General features: G+C 32.2%; 1 protein-coding gene across 1 annotated transcript in view; it reads left to right on the top strand.

Annotated features, from left to right (window-relative positions):
* Positions 1-22,304, top strand: part of Ptp99A (Protein tyrosine phosphatase 99A) — a 584,596-nt gene that overhangs the window by 541,722 nt on the left and 20,570 nt on the right. The window contains exon 11 of the mRNA XM_065503698.1: positions 2,065-2,204. Coding sequence (XP_065359770.1) covers positions 2,065-2,204 — 140 coding nt within the window. The remainder of the gene's footprint in view (positions 1-2,064; positions 2,205-22,304) is intronic.

Below are 22,304 nucleotides of genomic sequence, written 5' to 3'. Positions count from 1 at the left end.
TTGCTAACGAAAAATGGAAATTATAAATGTCGCGTTCTAAATCATAAGTTTCTAAAGAAAAAACGACAGTGGACCGTGGAATAAAATTTCTTGTCTTCACTTTAAAGGCTTATGAATGTCGCGTTCTGGGCCATGGAAATGCCCATCAACTAGTACAAGGTGGCGCAAAAGTAATCCTCCTATCAGAAAATGCTATAAATTTTGCGATTGGCCCCTAATGTCAGTTCTGTTTTGACATTTGTGTAGTAAACACATACGAAATACACGTTAATAAAAATTGCTGACTATTTATTTGACCAATAATCGGTCGGTGACTTTGGCACAACGTGAATTTCTTCGCAGATTTCCTGGCCATCCAACGCGTACGTAAATAAGCAAAATTTACGCTTCTGGGGCACTGAAAGTCCGCGTGTAACCCACGAAGAGCCATTACACCCGCTCAAAGTCACTGTGTGGTGTGCTGTTTTCGATGGGGGAGTCATCGGACCTTTTTTCTTCGAAGACGTCGCGGGCCAAACGGTTACTGTGAATGGTGAGCGCTACAGAGCAATGATCAACGAGTTCTTTTTGCCGCAACTTGATGAATTGGGATTGGAAAACATGTGGTTCCAACAGGACGGTGCAACGGCACACACTGCACGTGCCACAACCGATATGCTGAAGGATGCATTTCCCGGGCGCCTAATCTCCCGTTTTGGCGAATTGCACTGGCCAGCAAGATAGCCTGATTTGACCGTTCCAGACTTCTTTTTGTGGGGCTTTTTGAAGTCGCGGGTTTATGTCAACAAGCTTCAGACTCTTGCAGCTCTTATCGGCGGAAGTTTTGGCCAAAGTGATAGAAAATTCCATAAAAAGGGTTCAAATGAAAGTAGCTAAAAAGTTCTTAGAAAATTATTAGTTTTATGACTTAATAATGCGGGATTTTCCATATCATTTTGAAGGCTACATATCCGTCATTTATTCCCACTTAGTTATTGAACATTATAGTGTAAACAACGAAGGTTTTTTTTGTCGAAATTTGTGGCAACAAAGCGTCATATGCGGGAAGTTTTGCTTTAGTTCTTTAAATAGAAAAAAGTGCCGCTGAAGCTCAGCGATTGCTCAATGTGTTCCATCAGTTTCAACGTACGAGAGAAGGTTTCTTCTGTTCAGAAGTGGTGATTTTGACACGAAAGACAAAGATTGTCCAAATCATAGGGAGCTAATCAATCAGCAATTTCAAAACGTTGGCAAGCAGCAGGAAGCCTCGCCCAACTATTATTTGTTTCGATCGATTCAGAACACTCTCTCTTGGACACGCTTCAATTCAGAACTCGGAATCAATATGTTGCCTTAGTAAATTTATATTGTACAAATGTTTAGCAGCAGTAACTTATTTATTTTTTTATTTCAACAAAATTATTCCTTCGTTTCATAATTTTTAGTTTCCGTTACAAGTTTAAGGTACAAATTTGCAATTTCCTTTAACAACACAAAGAAAAAAATAAACAAACAAACAAACGAATGAATGAACAAATAAACAAGAAATATAGGAAAATATAAATAAAAATAGCTGCTATTAAAATATTTTTTCCAAAATAAAGATTTATGAAGGTGGTGCCTGTTCTTTTACCCCGACTCTCTTTTCGCTAAGTAAAAAGTTGGGGAGAAAAACACACAAATAAATACCTTTTTTATGATCAAAGTTATTATAATAAAATAATACACAAAAAAACCGAAATGTTTATGAAAAATTTAAATATTTTTGTTGTTTTATTCTGGGCGGAAGCTAAGAGCAACAAAATATAAAAGAAATAAAACATTGTGGAGCTGGTATTTAACGATTCATTGCATAAATTTAATGTTGTCGTTAAAGGTCTTAAAGGTCGAGCAGGGTTTATATAAAATTGAGAGTATTTTGGCAGAGCAGGCAGGGGTTAAGAAGTTTAAACGGCTTTTCTTTTGTTTTAATAACTTAATTTTGTTAAAACTTACAAATTTTATGATTCATTCTTATACTTATACTTATTGTATTGTATTGTATTTTGTTCTTGTTTTTCTTTTTCTGTTTTTTATTACATTTAGATTGGTTTACAACCCAACTGTGAAAAGATACAACCTCTTTTGCGCCAATCTCATAATGATTATAATTTAGCGGTTTTGGTTGGCATCATTTTCAGCTGCTTCGGCATCGTGCTCATTGTAATGGCATTCTTTTTATGGAGGTAAGTGGTGTTCTTTTAAATAAATTCTATGTACATATGTATGTTTGTATACATATACTTTTAGATTCGTTTTATAAAATACAAACAAACATTCAAAATTTTGTACTAATTATAACCATTAGTAATGAATGAAAATGAAATGTAAAAAAAAAACATATTATTTATAAGAATTATGGACGTGATATATAAATACTGAGTTAAATATGTTTAAAAGCAGTTGTTATGCCAAAAAAAAATAATATTTGAAGTGTTTATGGGGGTTTAACAGCAGTGGTCGGCTCTCAGAGCCACCAGGGGACAAACATTTTCCATTATTTAACGTAAATACCACGAATGTCAACGAATTTCACAAAAATTATCAATTAAGAATAAGAAGAAGAAGTCCATAGCTCAGATTACAATAGAGAAAGTAAGTTATTAAAAATAAAATATTCTCTCTATCTGCCGACCACTGTTAAAGTTCGATGAAGGTATTTTTTGCAATATCTATGTACAAAATCGGGTTAGTTGTTATTTTTTATAATATATCTCATTTATGGAATGATATTTCCGAATCCCATGACTATATATAATGTTAGGTTAGGTTCCATGGGCAGCTGCTCCTCAAAGCAGCTCACTTGGGTCCATTCAAATCTGATTCCATTGTGATACCCAAGGGGTAGACAGCAGGGTATTTACAATACTTCCGTTGACTCCAAATTAAACCAACCAGATTCCCGGATGAAGGAGTAGATTTGTCTGAGATTCATCCTTGATAGCTCGTCCAAGCATGATAGGAATGGAAGTCCGGGGATGCGTTCCCTCAGAGCCGGGCATTGACAGAAAATGTGATACACAGTCTCTTCCTCTTCTTCATTATGGCAGCTTCTACAATAATCATTGTACCGTAGGCCCATTCTTCTAGCATGTGTCCCGATTAAACAGTGTCCTGTAATAAAGGAGACAATTAGCCTTATTTGCTCACGACGGTAATCTATAAGTAGATTCGTCCTGCAGGCATCATATACGGGCGAAGTCGACCTCGCTGTAGCACAGGAAGATTCATTAGTCCACCTGTTTTGTGCAGTCTCATATAGTTTCTGCTGAACAGCCAACTTGCATTTGGCAAGGGAAATACCAGAAAATGGGTCGATCGCCTCATCACTCATCATCGCACACCTTTTGGCCAAATCAAAAGAGGTATTTGTTTGTGATTTAAATCTCTTTCTGTCGTGACTTTTCTTTAGGTTTGAAAGCATGAAATAGTCGCTCGGGGCTAAATCCAGTCTAATTCATGGAAAATGCACATGTGTGCAAGAACTGTTTTCTTGGCCAAATGCTGTCGTTTTTTTTTCAAATCCTCATTAAATCGACCCAATAACAAACGTATAATATTCGCCATTGATTGTTTTACTCTTCTGAAAGTAGACAATGTGAATTATACCTCGTGCATCCCAAAACAATTGTGGCCATGACTTTATTGGCTGACAAACCCACCTCTGCTTTTCTTTGGCCCCGACTAACCCGAGAAAAACATTATTTTGACTGCTGTTTGGTCGCTGGTGTGTTGCGGTAGATCCACATTTCATCCAAAATTACGAAGCGGCGCAAAAACTCATCTATATTGGGGTTGAATAATGCCAATCACTCCTACGAAGTTGTCACACCATTGCGTTTGAGATCGATTATGAGCCAACGCTCACACGTCTTGCGGCAAGCTTTCTCATAGCTAAGTGATAATCGCATCTGATAAAGCTTCATTCGTGGTCAAATTCTGGGTTCGTATTTTGTGACCTACAATTGCCTATAGGTTTTCTATGGTATTGAGATCTGGCTGTACACTTCAAATAACGAACCTCATTCAATCGTAAACTGTCGATTACAACCCTAGAGATGTGATTGCTGGAATCTCCAAACTTCTTCTTCTGTCCTCTTAACTCCCTGTGGAGCATAGGGCCTCGGAGGTTTCTAAATACTGTCTGAAAATGAATTGCTCCCTCCCAGATACATGGAGCTTGCCGCCGAAGCGGTAGGAATAGACAAACGTCTGTGACCTCCTGGGAGACTTATTCTCTGTAATGATATTCATGTTTTTTGTTTGACTGACTTTTCAGGATTACTGCAATGCTTGTAAGAACAAAGAAGATCTTAGTGAAGCCTGACACTCCTTGTCGACTAAGCACAGGCGTAGGCTTCCTGGAAGCTTGTGGGCGCAACCGTAAACTCTCGATTACAACCCTAAAAATGTGTTTGGGGTCATTGTCGTGCAACACTCTTTTAAGAAAATACTCTTTAAATACAGCCTTTTTTAGTACGTTTCTTATTCTGAAATAAAATAAGCTTTTAAATTTATACACTCTGCCTCTAATCGAATTTCCGCCCCTATAGTAAGTGGCATTTTAAATAAACGATTGTTGTAGTAGTTGTTTTTAATGTTTTTCAGTTTCTTCTTCACAATTTATTCCCAAAATTTTGGTTTGGCATTTGTTGCTAGTTGGTACACTTTTATTTCAAAAATTGTATGATGGTTTTTATTATACAATTTATGAATGTTTTAAATTTATGGCCGTTTTTTTCAGCTATTTGTTTTTGTTAATTTAAAACAAATTGGTGTTTTGTTTTGTTCAAAAGGAAGTTTTCATTTAATGAATTAATATTTTGTTAGAAAAGTTTTGTTTAATGAATTTTATTTACAAAAGTTTTCGCATTTAAAATGCTTTGGTTTTGCCAGGGAGGGGGTGTTAAAGCGAAAAAAAACTGAGTTTTTTTCTTTTGTGGTTGTCTTTTTACACACAATATTTTACTGGTGTTTTTAATATTTTAATTACTTTCGACAAACCATAAAATGCAATCAGCAATCCTTCATAATAAGTTAAATAATTAGAAAATGTTTTTTTTATAACCCAGATAATCTAAGGCTGGAGGCTTTGGAGTACAGCCAGCCAGGGTTTTAGAACAGAACAAAAAGTGAGAGCTAGACACAATATAGATTATAGAAGTTAAGTGTTGTTTATTTATGAGAGGATTTGTTTTAAGACTAACAACAATTTCTTAATTTAATAGATGATAAAAGTTTTATTAATTAGTATAAGTAGTAGGAAATGTTTCATACAACTAATGATTCAATTAAATAAAAAGACGGGAAAGTAAACTTTAGTTTTTATAATGGCAAAAAAAGTAAAGAACAGAAACGAAAGTCATAAACAAATTAAATTTAAGATTAAGACATAGTTGGATATTTTCTTATGGAAAATATATAAACGAAATCGGTTCAAAATGCAAACTTTTCTATAAGTGATTTTCTATTATTTTTATTATATTAAATGGATTTTGTTAAAACTTCACAAAATAATTTAAATGTAATAAGACTCAAAATGACTCCAGATGCATTAAATTGTTAATTTATACAGTCCGACTGAAAATTTTATTTCAGCCTAATCCGAAACAAACCGAAACTTTTCAAGTGTAGTTATTTTAATTTTAGAGCATCTTTCTGGTGACATTTATTTGATATTGAACTGAAATATTTTATTCAGAAACTGTTTTTACATGACATTAGACATTTTGCAATCAAAAATACGTTTTTGTGTTCTATAAAATTAAAATTCGGCCAAAGACTCCCACTATAAAAGTACTCCAGATATGCAATAATAAATTTGTATTTCGTATGGAAGGTACCACGCCCATTGCACCTATATAGGTCAATTGTGAATCTAAACCATCCAGGGACCCACTCAAACACACGTAAAAAATTTCATCGAAATCGGCCCAGCCGTTAAGAAGGAGTTCAGTTACTAACACACGTACAGAAGAATTATATATATAAAGATGACCTTTGACTTATGCACGCATATGAGGCCCGATTTTGTTAAAATTTTTAAACATGTAATTATTTTATTTTCAGTCATAACATTCTGAAATGTATTTAATAAATTAATATTAAAATTATAAAAAAACCAAAGAATTTAAATTTTCCTGCCAATTGACCTTTGACCCCGCCGCTTAAACTTGTCCAATTTTTGCCACATTTCAGAAATAATAATTATTTCTAATTAAGGCTATGAATTTATTTAAAAATATTATTAAAACTAAATAGAATTGTTGTGATATTTGACCTATGACCTGGTCACCAAAAACATGCTAAAATAAATATCGTAAAAGAGATTAAAACAATTCAATAGAATTACATTTTTCAAAAAATTTAATTTGTTTAGTAATGTTTGGATTATATTTAATTGCAACCAAAAACATGCTAAAATAAATTTCGTAAAAGAGATTAAAACAATTCAATAGAATTACATTTTTCAAAAAAGTTAATTTGTTTAGTAATGTTTGGACATTTGATTTGAATTTTCCTATAATGAAAATGACAGCAATCAGGAAGCTAAATAACGTATTTCCATGTAATGTGTTGTGCGATCCACTGTCCAGTCGACGACAAATTGATGAGCCCTTGCCGAAGAACGTGTATTGCATAAAAAACTACGGGTTTCGGCAACAAGTTCCCACATTGTGGCGATGTTCCAGTGAGTCAATAAATATGGATACACTATTGTCACCGTTAAGCACCTTCGCCCTCTCCTGTACGGTGTAAATAATAAGGAAATCAAAAGGAATTCTTCATAGACTGAAAACAGAATCGTAGTAGCACATAAATTTGATGCCAATCGAATTATTCTGCCTTAGTGACCGAATTTAACAGTTGTGGCTACAAAATTTTAGATTTGGTAACTAATGTTTGGTTGCTTCAACCTAAATTCTTCTTTAACAGCTGATTTTCTGTTGCTACAACCGAAAAATTCTATTTGTTCAAGCGAATTATTCGATTGGCAACAAATTCGGTTGCTATTACGAATCTAATGCTTCTTCGACACTTGAAAACTTTTTTCCCCTGTTCTGGCCCCTAGGTAGCAAACCGTTAAAAATTCAAGGAAACAATCAACTACAAAAATTTACCTAAGATCTCAGTAAACAACTTTCTAGAAAATATGAACTTCCTAGGAATGATTCTTAACACCGTTTAGGTAGGTCAATATAAGTTAGTAAGAAAAAACTAAAGGAATTAAGTGTTTTGGTTTACAAATTATTATAAAGTAAAGCACACTTTTAGGCAGCTTTAAAAACAATTATTTCTAAATTTATTTCCAATTTTTTAAAGATTTTGATCTTGAAGATGGAGTTTTTTTGATTTTATATGTTCACAATTTTTGTTCTTTATGACAAGGGCTACAACTTTGCCTCAGAGAGTAAATCAAAATTCCGAACTACTTGCAAGATATGAGCCTGAGAAAATGATCACTTTTTTTTGCAAAAATGATGCCCAAAATCTTTGGGGGCCCATTAAAAAACTGCATGACTTTGGGCAAAAGTGCATAACTTTTTTGTCTTTTATCACGTAGTGGTGTCCGTATATGGTTATATTTCCGACACCAAAAGCAATAAGTTTTGAAAGAAACGCACCATGCCACAACCTATCAAACGCCTTAGAAATATCTACTTTACTTTCGCCAAAAAGGTGAATGAAACAACAGGATTTTTCCCATATGAAGTTTAGCCTCCCGTAGAGCGTCCTCTACAAAAGCCATACTGCAAGTCGCTTAGTAGATTGTTGGACTCTAAATACTTCATAAGATGGTAGTAAACCATACTCTCTACAACGTTGGAAAGTGTAGAACAAATTGCTATTGGGTGATAATTTTCAGAGTTGTTAGCCTCTCCCTTTTTTGGAATTGATATTACATTAGCAACATTCCAACAATCAGGAAATTTTATCGGTCCGGTTAGCTAATGGACGAGCTAGCGTCGAAGAACACCGCTTCAAGACCAGTGCTCAGGCCCAGGGAGTTTTTTCCCTTTTCCCATTTTTTCTATTCAAATTCAATGGGAAAAAACTCCCTGGGAACAAACTCGTCGCCTCCAGTCGAAGTTATGATGCCAAACAATTAGCAAAAGTGGTGCACGTCCTGTAGTTGGATGTGTTGGATAGAGAATGGCCGGTTGGATGTTGCATTTACTCGCATTATCTTCGTCTTATTTATATTTACTTTGAGTCCTGCCTTTGCAGCTTCTGTCTCTACCATTTGAAGGCTTTACACCATGTCAGAGTGACTGTGTGTTGGAAGGCATATGTCGTCGGCATAGTCAACATCGGCCAGGCGGCCGCCTAAACCCCATGTTATGCCTCTGTTGTTGCTCGTTGTATTTCTCATGACAATGTCCAGCACTACGTTAAAGAGTAACGGCGACAAGATGCAGCTTTTTCAAACACCAGCTTTAACAGAAACCTTATTGCTAACTGAATTCCGGTGAAGTATACGACAGCTTACGTTCCTGTATAGCTCTTGGATAATCCGTATTATTTTCCTGGTACGCCTTTGCATGTGAGTGCTTTCCAAATGGTAGTATGGACAAGTGTGTCGAAAGGTTTTTCAAAGTCGATGAAGACCAGGTATAGGGGGGACCTCCATTCTACTGATTGCTCAATTATTATGCGGAGACTGTTTATGTGGTCTACACATGATTTTTGAGCTCTGAATCCAGCCTGTTCGCAACGAAACTCTTTGTGGAGGGAGTTAGCAAATCTCATGTTGATAATGTTTGCGATCACCTTATTTATCAAGCTTAGGAGTGTGATCCCCCTCCAGTTTTTGCACTCCGTAAGATCATCTTCCTTAGTAATGTTGAGGATCAGACCCTCTTTCAGTTCGTCGGAAAGTTCATTATCATCCCAGAGTCTTTGCACCACATTCTGAAGCAGGAAGGCACTTGTTTGAGGGTCTGCTTTTAGCAGCTCTGGGTTGATGTTGCCAGGTCCTGGAGCCTTGTGGTGTTTAAGGGCGCAAATAGCGTTTGCTATTTCGGTTATAGTGGGGGAGGTATTGGGTATGTCTTCCCTTTCGATGTGCCGAGTGCAGTTGCATAATGGCTGGGGTATATGCACGTTCATTGACAACATGTTGGAGTAGTGGTGTACCCAGATATCTAGCCGGCTGTTTTTGAAATGATTAGCCATCCATAAAAAGAGTAAGAATTGATGAACTAGCACCAGAAAAATACAGAATATATTTACTCTTTTAAACGCATTTCCAAACTTCAGGATCGATTCGGTAGAGGATAACAAAAATCGATCATCAATCAATCGAATAATTAATTTGATCCACTTTTCATAAAATGTTTTTCGTTCTTATAAACCACCATTCTAGGAGAAGTTATAGTTACAGTTTAAAATTAGTGCCGTCTACTCAATGTTGCCGCACACGATCACAATGGAATACTCAAATATGTTATGTCCTGCCTGTGAAGACTTTAAAAAGGCGTTGAGCACTCCGAAAAAAATTTACAAATTTTCATAAACTATACAACAATTTCTGTAGAACTCTTTGATGATGACCCTTCATTTACATTATATTACAAATTTTATTTTTATCTTTTAAATACATAAGAAAAGTTGCCAACAATCTATCAAATTTCAAATAATATACATTGTATTACTTAAATGTCAAACGAAATGTCAATGATGAACAAAAACCTAAGAGGAAATTAAATAATTATAAAACGAGAAACAAAGTAGGCAAAAGTCCTTCATAAATTGAGTACTTTTTTTTCATTTTAAGTGGTTGGTAAGCAGGCAACTTAAAAACGAAACAAGTTCTAAAAGTTTGCTAAGAATATGAGATGATAAGCTCTAAATACTATACATACAACTCAACATCCTGCACACTTAATTGTAATAAAATAAAATTTATTCGTAACTCTTTTTTTTTTGTGTGTTTTGGATGAGTGTGTTTAAATTGGTATTTTAGCCATTATACAATAATAAATACGCCCCAAAGGATTAAGTACAAAGCAAACAAAACTAAATTTTGTAACGAGATCTCGGCGAAACAAAAGCGTAAATGGCAATTTGCACAAATTTTTTTCTAGATAGTAAAATAAAGGATAGACAGTGAATGGTACACACTACATACATTGTCGGTATACAAAAAATAAAAAAAAAATTAAGCGAAAAACTTTTTACTTTTTTTTTTTTTTTGAAGGATTCTTAGATGATGACCGTTGTTTTATAAAATTCCCCTTTTGGTTTTTATCTCTTGTTTGGTTCCTTTTTTAATAGAACATAACTAAACTAGAGTAGAAGCACGAGTATCTAACAAACAAAAACTAATAACAGCTTGAAAAATAAAATGCAAACATAATAAAAACTTAATTAAATTCTTAAAAAATAAAAAATAAAAACAAAATAAATGGATAAAACAAAACCAAATTTTTTTAACAAAAAAAAAAGAAAAAAAATTATATGAATTTCATACTTGAAAATAATGAAATGAAAGAAGAAACATTGTATGTAGATTTGAAAAACTTGCTGAAAAACCAAAGTATATTGAAGAGCATGAGCTGAAGTACTTACTCATAAATTGTATAAACAATTTGAATTTTGTTTTTGTTGTAATTTGTTAAATTAACTTTTATTTAGGTAAACAGATTTATGAATATTCATTTACTTTTTCTATTAGTTACTTGTACATACTTTATCTGTTTTGTATTACATACAATTTCTCTTTCTTTTTAATTGCCTTAAAAACATTACAAAATATCCAAGAATTTTATTTAAAATCTAACGAAATCAAATCCAAACTAACTTTGTTCTATGTATTGAGTTTTATAAATCAAATTAAACTCCAACGAAAATTTTGTTTAAAAACAAATTTATATATAAAAGAATGTAGAAATATGTCAATTGCTGATTCTAAAAGTTGTTAGAATCATAGAGAAAATATACATAGAACGGAAACTCTCCTGTCAAAGACCTAACTCAGTTGTCAAAAACCTATGAGGTGAAAATGTGTTAGTAAAAAAAAACTACATAAAAACAAAAACAACACTCGTATATGTTTTTTTTTGAGTAATTTTTTTTTGTTTAAGTTTTTTGCTAGTTTCCCCTCTATGTATATTCTCTCTATGGTTAGAATATTAAAAAACAAATGTATAAACATTTAGATATTTATTATTTTTGAAACCTTACTGCACTCTCAGCAAGAAACTTTAAAATGTACTGCATTTTTTCTCCTATAAGAGAAGCAACACTCGAGCAATGTTGTCTATTATAAAGAGCAAAAAACATCACATGCTCTGCTTTGCTATGGAGACTCAAACGAGGTGTTTTTCATTATTATGACAACTCAAACACATGCCATGTAATTACAAGGCAACTTGTTGGTCTGTGTCATGAAGTTCGGCTACTCACACGAGGTCTTGCTCATTGCTATGCCAACTCAAACACATGTCATGTAAAGTAGAGTTTCGTGTTCGGTTTTAATCGAAACCGAAACCGCGGTGTTTCAACGCCTAAAACCGAAACCTACATTATTCTTCGGTTTTTACTTTTAATCTATTTTCAGTATTAAAAAATTTAGAAATGAAAAACAAACTTTTTCATTTAAAGATTCATACAAGTTTTTCCTGACAATTAAAATTCAAATGACTGTTTATTTATTTATTTTCAAAAAGGAATGCAAAGTGTTTTTAACAAAGACTTAGTTATTTTCATATATCCAATAAAAGCTTGGAGTACTGGCTGACCCCGTGCTCTTCGCCACCCCAAATTAGAAGAAAGAAATAGTACTATTAAGTCTCCCTTTGTGAATTAATAATAATGCAAAAATGCAAAAGAAATGTACCACTAAAGTCACATTTTGCGAATTCTAAATTATTCAGAATCACGTGTGTCTAATTTTTAGGTTTATTATTATAAAATATTCCACTATTACAATAAAGAAATAGTACTATAGCCAACTATTATGTACATAAGTGAAATAATATAATAAAAAGTACAATTAGAAGATAAAGTACCAATTTTCCACAATTGAACCCCAGTCAAGTTCGAATTAAAGTAATTTTCTAATCATAGTTTCAATATTATAGAAAATTCAAAAAGTACCATTTTGAAGAACGAAAAAGTACTCCTTAGTTTGTTTTAGTTCTCCTTTTTTGGTATCATAATACCATTGAGCCCCAAATTCTTGATTATTTTTTTACTGGGAAGCATATTAGCCAACTTTAATGTGTATAAGCTAACTAATTTAAAATATTAAAAAAGTACCTTTAAAAGAAAAAGTACCAATTTTCCTTTATCCTCTTGAACACCCGTCAAGTTTGAATTTTAAATTTGTTAGCTTTTCTTATATTATCAACAGATTTTTTTTTCCACAACACTTGATATTAAATAAATTATCACAAAATCGACCGAAACCGATCGGTTTTCAATTTTTTAAAACCGAAACCGTAGTTTTGAAGTTCTTCGGTTTTTTGGAAACTGACAGCAATGTTTTCTGTGACAGCTGACAGTTCTTGGTTGTTTTGAGATTAGTTTGATTTGGAAATTTATTATGAATAGGCTCCAGCCAGAGCAATGTTTGCTTATTGTTCAAATGTATTTTGAAAATCATGGTGCATTTTATGATGATCATAATCGTCCATCAGAGGGATTAATTCGAGAAACTATGGATAGTTTTCACAATACGTTTACTCTTAAAGATAATACGCATTCCGAGTGCGCAGCTTGGTGTTGATGATGATTAAAATGTGTCAATTCGTCAACAATTTAACTTGTGTCCATTCACTTTATAAGAAAATTGTCCGTGATGATCTTGGTTTGAGTGCTTACAAGATTCAACTCCTACAGGAATTGAAGCCTAACAATCATTGTTTGCACCGTACATTTGGTAAATGGTCCGAAAGAAACATCGCTATTGACCCACAATTTCATTTTAAAAATCTGTGCAGTGATGAAGCACACTTTTGATCAAATAAACAGATTTACCACATTTGGACCTCAAGTCATTGTCGGAACCTACAGAAAAACTCACTGTTTGGTATGGTTTATGGGTCGCTAAAATCATTGGTCCATATGTCTTCACAAATAACGATGGTCAGAACTAGGGTTCCTAAGCGGGAAAAATTTCCCGGGAATATTTTTTTTTGTAAATTTTCGGGAAATGTTTGTCGGGAATTTCTTTATACGTTTTCTTCTGAAAGTTACAATATTCAGATTCATTGTGATGCCCAAATTTGTTGCTAATTGAATTATTCTATTACAATTCATATATTTTTTAAGTCTTAACTATTTACACCATTTTCAATTGTATTTGAAAAATTTCTAATTGAATTTCAGAAATGTCTAATTATATTTCAGAATTGTATTTCACAAATTTAAATTTTGTATTAAAAAAGACAATTATTCGAAAAAATTTTACTGGTTTTTGGTTTAATTTATTAAAAAAATCCCGGGAATTCCCGGGATTGTAAAGATTTTTTAATTTCCTCCCGCGAATGGAAAAAGTCCGGGAAATTAGGAACCCTAGTCAGAACGTTCCCGTCAACGGTGAGCAGTATAGAGACATGCTTACTAACTTGTTCGTGCCTCAATTATAAGGAATTAGGTTGCAGACAGGTATTGGGTGTATGACCTAAAAAGATTGGATTTGAACTCGGTTTTTGTTTTTAAAAACTTATATGTCATATGCGGGAAGTTTTGCTTTACTTCTTTAATTTGAAAGAAAAGAGTTCCGCTGTAGCTCTCCGATTGCTCAGCAAGGCTTATGGTGAATGTGTTTTATTGGTTTCAACGTACGAGATATGGTGTATTCGGCTCAGAAGTGGTGATTTTGACACGCCTATTTCAGCCAAAAAAGTTTGAAGGCCAAAAATTGGAGGCATTACTCCATGAACATAGTTGTCAAACTCAACAAGAGCTTGCAAAACCATTGGGAGCTACTCAAGCAGCAATTTCGAAAGGTTTGCGAGCAGCAGGATTCATCCAAAAGCAGTGAAATGGCGTACCATACGAATTGAAGCCAAGAGACCTTGAAAGACGATTTTGCATGTCCGAAATGATGCTTTGAAACTATAAAAGAAAATCACTTTTGCACCGAATCACTACTTGCGATGAAAAATTGATCCATTACGATAAATCGCACGAATCGACAGCAAAGCCAAATATCCAATGCGCTAACGTAATTCTCTGTATTTGGTGGGAGCAAAAGGATCCTATCTATTATTTGGCCAGACCATCACAGGGAACCTGTAACGAACGCAACTGATTCGTTTGAAGCTGGCAGACATGAAACCGTAATATTCCTAATCGGTACTGATTTTTGAAAATCCCGGGGTTCGGGATTTGGTAAAGAATCCCAAAATCCCGACCCATTATAGTTATTTAGGTTTATTACATTTATTAATAATATCTTTTAGCCTTTGAGCAATCTAAATATTTTCATCTGAGATAAAATCAATTTCGTTTCAAGAGGATTTAAACAGGTGAAGAATTGATTTTCCAGAGCCCCACTCAAGGAAAGCCAAAAATACCGCTTTCCTTTATTAACTATGTTGTCGCAGGCGTTGAGCTTAACAACTTTGCTGAATGAACATCACTTTGCGACATTCGGGAATGTAGAATGTCAAAATACATGAAAAAGGCACACAAAAATTACAATTATGGATTTCCCCGGGATTTTTGGGAACGGGGAGTTTGGCATCTCTAGTTGCAATATCTATTAAAAAGTACACAGAGAAAACAGATTCGTAATGGCAACCGAATTTGTTGCCAATCGAATGATTTGGTTGCATACATAGAATTTTTCGGTTATAGCAACTGAATATCATTTGATAAAGAAGAATTTCGGTTGTAGCAAAAATGTTTTTGTTACAAGTTCTAAAATTTTGTATCCACAACTGTAAAATTCGGTCACAAAGGCAGAATCATTCGATTGGCAACAAATTCGGTTGCCATTACGAATCTGTTTTTTCTGTGTATCTACACGCAGAGAAAAAATATAATTGGGCATGGTTACTGTAACCATTTATATAGTGTTACAAGTTTTTTTTACTATATTATAGTCACAGTAACCATTTACATGATTGTGGTAACCATAATATGGTTAACTTACGATTCAACCATATATATGGTTACAGTAAACATATATTGTGGCAACCATATTTATGATGAATAATTTTATCATAATATGTTGTTCTCAGATTATGATAAGCCTTAAGCCGAGAGCACCATAATATGATAAGTCCTTCATCATATAAATGGTTGTCACAAACATATATTTATTTAGTGTAACCATATATATGACTGATACAATCATGTGAATCATAAATTAACCATATTATGGTTACCACAATCATGTAAATGGTTACTGCGACTATAATACAGTTAAAAAACTTGTAACAATATTGAAATGGTTACAGTAACCATGCCCAACTATATTTTTTCTCTGCGTGTAGAATGAAGTGGTTGGAAAGTTTTGCCTTACCCGCTTTTAGTCCAGGCTTTACCCCGTCCAAATACTATTTGTTTCGATCGCTGCAAGACGCTCTCTCTGGGATACGCTTCTCTTCAGAAGGGAGTATCCCAAATTGGCTCTTTTCGTTCTTGGCCTCAAAAGATGAGCAGTTCTTTTGGCAGCCCAATTTACAGCGAAGGGCGTGTAAAACCTGGGAGCTTCAGGTTACGTCATGTACGCGCTAACCGCAGACAGTAGCCTGAGTATAAAAAGGAAGTTTAAGTAAAGAATGGCCATTTTAAATATGGACGCATTAAAATAGCTATAACTTTTCTTTATAAGGTTTGAGTATAAGACAGCAGTATGAGTAAAATGTCATAGTCTGAATATAATGGGTCGATTGTGGATCGCAACCGAACTTCAGTTGTGTTGCCAGAGGGCAACCAAAGTTTCTGGTTGCCAATTTGGCAACAGAAATGTTAGTTGCCATCTGTAATATCATTTAGGCAACGGACAACGCAACTGAATTTCGTTTGACATCCATAATCGACCCATAAGACGGTAATCACAGTTCAAGCCTGTAGTCTGTGTTGAATATAAGATGGCAATCGAAGTATAAGACGATATTAGTCTGACTATCACATTGTAGTCTGTGTAATTGGTCAGGATTGAGTCTATGTATAAAAGGTAGCCTGATTATAAGACGATAGTAGTCTGACTATCTGAGTATAAGACAGTTCTCTGATTATCTAACTATATGGCATTAGTGTAATTATAAATCTCACAAAATTTCTTGAAAAATGGACTCTTGTAAATCTATATTTATTTTTGTATTACAAATTTTGCAATTATACTAACACAATTCCTCGAGTGTAGATATTACATATGCTGAAATGGGCGGAAGAGTGGCATCATATTTTATTGCATTCAAATGCACAATTTTTCTTACAATTCTTTGTTAGTTTACGAGTATGTTTTCTACTCAAATAAACCAAAATTTATCTATATTCAGTGTAGTAAGAAAACTTCTATTAGTTTAGTTCGTTTTCGTCTCGTTTTTCTTCTTTTTTTCATGTAACTAAGCATAAAGATGCTTACTATTTCCCAGAAAATAAATATTTTTATTTTGTCTGTGTGTCACAGCATTTTCGTACTTTTGGTAAAAATTTTAGTTTAAACTTTATTTTTAACAATATTTTGTTGTTGTCTAAAAATGTTTCTTTTTGTTTGTGATGCATGTAACTCATCCAAAATGAGAAGATGCAAAAAGGCCAATACTACTTACTACCAACCATAACCATAAAGAAGAAAAAAAGCATTAGCCAAAAAAACAAAAAAAAAATGAAAAAAACTATAGTGTGGTGGCATGAAAAGTTTTGTGGGTTTTTTTGCGCAAAACTTTTAGTCAAAGAATTTTTTTAGATTTTAAACTTCATCAGTTTTGTGCAGTTTGGTTGGCTGGCTGGTTGGTATAAAGAAGATTATTTTGGCAGTCTTTGCTTTTAAGATCAAAATATTACGGTTACAGCAACAAATAATAACCAACAAAACTGAAACTTATTGTGTTTTGAAAAGTACAAAAAAGAAGAATAATCAAACTTGTTTATAACATTATTATTTCTTTTTGCCAATTTACAATATGTACAAACCATATTGAACAAAATGGAATATTAAAAGTATTGATTAAAATAAAAAATAACTTTTCAATAATTTAATAAAACATTTTAATACAAAGCATTAAATAAAATATTGTTTTTAACAACGTCCTTCCTTTGGCATTTCATTTGCAAACATGTTTCAACACCCTGTTCTATAATTTTGTGTTGACAATTGTACAATGATTTTGTTTAATATGTATTTATTGTAATCTCTACAATTGTAATCAATTAACAAATCAAAACTTTTTAAGGTTAAATAATATTGAGTACAACAAACAATTTTTTTACACATTCGTTTTATAGAGAAGATTTTATAAATAGAGAGAGACAGAATGAGAGGGAAATACTTTTATAGGAAAACTCAATTAACTCTTTTTGTTGTTTGATTATTTTTGTTGTGGTTGTTGTTTTAAGAAAACTTAAATTAAGAACGTGAAAAAAAAGAGCAAATCTAAAATACCTGTTCTCTGTGATGTCAATGTTGTTTTAATGGTAAAACAGCTAAAATATATCTTTAAAAAAGAATCTTTAAAAATAATAAAGTAAGAAAGCTATATTGTGTCTGTTTAGGATAGAAATCAGAGGATAAGATATAAGAAAGTTGTCTGAATAAAAGGCAGTAATCTGAGTAGTCAGAGAATAAGACGGAACAAGACAATAGTCTAAAGCAGTGATGTTCAAAAATAAAAATGAAGATGTATTGGTGAGAGAGCTACCCAGCAAACATAATGTCAAACATTTAAAATAAGAACAAAATAATGAAAGTTTAGATTTAGAATTTTTGTCACATATAACCAATTTATTTAATGAATGTAATTTAAATTTTAAGGAAAAGAAAAAATATGCATTATCCGGCCTAAATTCTATTTAATTTTTTATTTATTTTTGACTTTGTTATTTTGTGTTCAATTGCAATTGAAACGCTTGTGTTTGCTATGCTTCTTCCAAAAACAACCAACAACAATGCTTAGTAAATGTCTGAAAAAAATAACGATAGTCCGTCGCATGTGTTTTCATCGAGAGCTAAACGATGAATGAACAAAAGTTTTTAAAAGAGCGTAACAAATGTGTGTAAATTTTTCAAACAATTGTTGTATGGCGTGAACATCACTGGTCTAAAGATAGGGTCACACATGGAAAATATTTGCTCAAAAAAGTGTAACCACTTTTTTTAGCACAAATTTGTTTGACGTGTTTACTCTTACAGGTGTTTTGTAATATCAAACAGCATCAAATAAAATAAAACTAACTTTTTTGTTTTGAATCATCCTAAGTAAAATGTGTTTTTGAAATAAATAAATGAATTCAAATGTACTTTATTTAGTGGTTACGTATTTTTAGTCAAATATTTGTCATGTGTGACCCTACCTTAAGTATAACACTGTGATCTGAGTAGAACAGCGTAGTATGGATATAAAACAGTAGGCTGAGTCTGATTAGAAACCCCAAATATCTAAACTTTTACAGCAGAGATCAAAGCTCAAATGTAAAGTTTAAATTTTTATAAATATTTTCTGAATTTTAAAACAAAATATTTCGAACTTTTTATGAATTTAAAAAACTTTCTTCCATACATCTTACATAAATCAGATGTATCAGATAAATATTAACATTTTCACTGCAAGGTCAAAGGTCAATTTTTGTTGTAAGGAATTATTAAACAATTAACCAAAATTTTAATTAAACAATACTTCAAATCCATTACAGAAAAATTTAGCTTGACACAGAGAATATATGTTTTTATAAAATGGAAAAAATTCTAAACGAATGAATGGAATACTAAGAAAAAGGTAACAATTTCAAAGGAAAATGTTTCAACATAAATTGATTTGCACTCATTGATTTTAATTTATATTATTTTAAAAAAAAATGTGATTTTGTTCATATGTTTATACCCTTCACCATGAGTGGCCTACAATGGGTCAAAATCGGGAAAAATATTTGTTAACCAAAATTTTTTTTCACTTAACATTTCTTTGTCATAATATTTTTTCACTAATAAATTTAAAAACTAATTTTTTGCAAAAAATTTTTTTCACTAAAAAAATATTTTTTTTTTATATTTTGAACCAAAAATTTTGGAAAAAAAGTTTTATTTTAAATCGGAATCTTACTCTCTTACTATAAATTTTTTTAAATCATAGAGAATGTATTAGTAAAAAAAAATATGTGAAAACAAAAACAACACTCTATCCCCGATTTTCTCAATCTCTGGTTATTTTTTATCGTGACGATAAACTGACAGTTCTCATACAAAAAAATGTTAATTTTAGGTTTATCGTTACGAAAAACGATAACCAGATATTGAGAAAATGGGGGTATGTGTGATTATTTTGATTAATTTTTTTGTTTGAGTTTTTTCTAGTTACCGCACACCTTAAATTCCAAAAAAGACCCATGCCTTGAGGATTTAGATTGTTAGCACATTCTACAAAAATGTTCTCCGTAACATTTTACATAAATTTTCTAAACACATTATACCTAAAATGTAAGGATCACATGGTTTCTTAGGCAGCTTAACAATAAGAATGTGCCAGAACTGGGAAACTTTAACTCCCCCTCACATGAAATTCAGATGTAAACTTTCAAAACGCCCATACACGTGTCTTTTTTTTTTGTCTCCGCTATCAAAATTTATTAGTCGGACCTTGCAATTTTGGATTAAATTTTTGTTGTATAGTGTAACCAGTTTTAGAGCCAATTTGATAACATTTACTTTAAAGGATTAATTTAAACCCTATTAATGGTAGTGGTTGTAATATTTAACAAATTAAAAATAGTTAAAACGGTTTTTTTTAAAATATAAATTTTAATAAAAAATAAAAAAATCGCTATACTACCCGCAAAAATAGCTACATTACCACATCCATTTATTCTTTATCTCTGTGACTCTCTCATACTTATTTCCAAGCATGGAAATGTCTATACGATCGTAATTTTGTTTCATACTATTTCATATTTAACAAGTAAGATAGCTATATTCGGCTGTGCTGAATTTTTTTTTAAATATTTTTAGGTAAACAAAATTTAATTTTTTTTAAATTGTTTTTTAAAAAATTTTTTTTATTTAAATTGTTTTTTAATTTTTTTTTAAAAAAAGTTTTTTCCAAATTTTTTAAAAAATTTAAAATTTTTTTTTTTTAGTTTTAAATTTTTTTTTTGGAAAAAAATTTACGACAAAAAAAAATTGTTGATTAAAAAAAAATTCTGGTTAAAATATATTTTTCCCGATTTTGACCCATTGTAGGTCCAACTTACTTATAGCCTTATCTACATCGTTGCAATGGACTTTGAAATATCTATCATTAGATATCCATATTGTCTATATTAATGACTTAGTAATCCAGATATAGATAAAAAATAAATCAAAAATCGAGGTTGTCCCGGTTTTTTGCTCATATCATATTTATGGACCGATTATGCTGATTTTAAATAGCAAACTTCTCGAAAGTATGTCTGACAGAATTATTGTAGATTTGAATCCCAAAGATATCTGGGGTCTTCAGAAAATTGATTTCAACAGACAGACAGACGGACATGGCTTAATCGACTCCGCTATCTATAAGGATCCAGAATATATATACTTTATAGGGTCGGAAATGAAAAATGTAGAAATTACAAACGGAATGACAAACTTATATATACCCTTCTCACGAAGGTGAAGGGTATAAAAATGAATGCAAAAATTCCCGCATGTGAAGCTTACCTTTAATATGAGATCTAAAATGAAACGAGTAATAAAGTATGATCGGTCAAGCCCGACCATATAATACCCTACACTAAGTAAAAGAGCAAAAACATTTTTCTTTAAAAATTTCAATAATTTATATTTTTGAGTGTTTTTCGGAAGTAGGCCTTATATGTGAGCTATGACCAATTATGGACCGATCACCATGAAATTAGGTCGTGTGATTTATGTCTATATGAAAGTTAACTCTGTGGAATTTTGTGTATATACCAACATTTTTAAGCGATTTATGCACGTTAAAGTGATTTTCGGAAGCGTGTCTATATGGGAGCTATTTATGGACCGATCGTAACAAAATTTGGTGACATGAATTTTGTATATATAAAACTTATTTGGAGCGGAATTTGTGGAGATACATATATAAATTAAGCATTTATGACCGATAAAGTCCAATTTCGGAAGGACATTTGTATGGGGGCTAGGTGAAATAATGGACCGATTTTAGCCAGGCTTGGTCCATGGGCCGAAAAAATAGTATGTACCAAATTTGATCGAAATATCTTCAAAATTGCTACCTGTACTCTGCGCACAAGGTTTACATGGACAGCCAGACGGACGGACACGTTCGACTCAGAAAGTGATTCTAAGTCGATCGGTATACTTTAAGATGGGTGTTAGACTAATATTTTTGGGCGTTACAAACATCTGCACAAAAGCATTATAACCTCCCCACTATGGTGGTTTAGGGTATAAAAATCTGACTAACAGTTCCAACGTTATTAACAGTTTTGCTATAGGTATTTTGCAAGTATCTAAAAAATAACTTTTTGAAAATTCTTTTGATATTGAACTAAAATATCCATCCCTGCTTGCTTTATATAGAAACGTCAATATTTTATAGAGAATTATAAAAAAACACACTAACAAAAACAACAACAGGCTTAATCTATGGTAGAAAATGATAATAAAACAAAAACAAAAACATATAAAAAGAAATATCAGATGAATATACAACTAAAAATTGCCCACAAACAGTTGCCAAGTGATCGTGGATCGTGAGAGTAAAATAAAAAAACCAAGACGTGCGACTACGAATTTTATACTAAGCTAAATTAATAAAAAACAAATGAATTAAAATAAAAAAAATGTAGTAAAATATAAACAAACAAAAACAAAAGAATTAAAATTTATATAATTTATGATATTTAAAATGTGTGAGAGAGTGAGTGGTGGTTAAAATAACATACATATCTAAAAACGTCAGAGCAAAATAAAGAATAAACGCAATTGTATAATTATTGAGGCAGATACGGGTTTGTCTGCAGCAATTCTAGTGCAAAAAAAATACCAAATCTAATTTGTGCTTTTTTGTAGATTTCGACAATAAACAATAAAACAAAACCTACACAATACTAAATAATAGTAAATAAAAATAATAATAACTAACAAAAATAAACGGAAAAGAATTAAATAATTGTTAAATGAAATG

The sequence above is a fragment of the Calliphora vicina genome, chromosome 1 (assembly GCF_958450345.1).
Source record: "Calliphora vicina chromosome 1, idCalVici1.1, whole genome shotgun sequence".
Lineage (NCBI taxonomy): Eukaryota > Metazoa > Arthropoda > Insecta > Diptera > Calliphoridae > Calliphora > Calliphora vicina.
The sequence above is the reverse complement of the archived record's forward strand: the minus strand, read 5'-3'. Positions and strand labels throughout refer to the sequence as shown.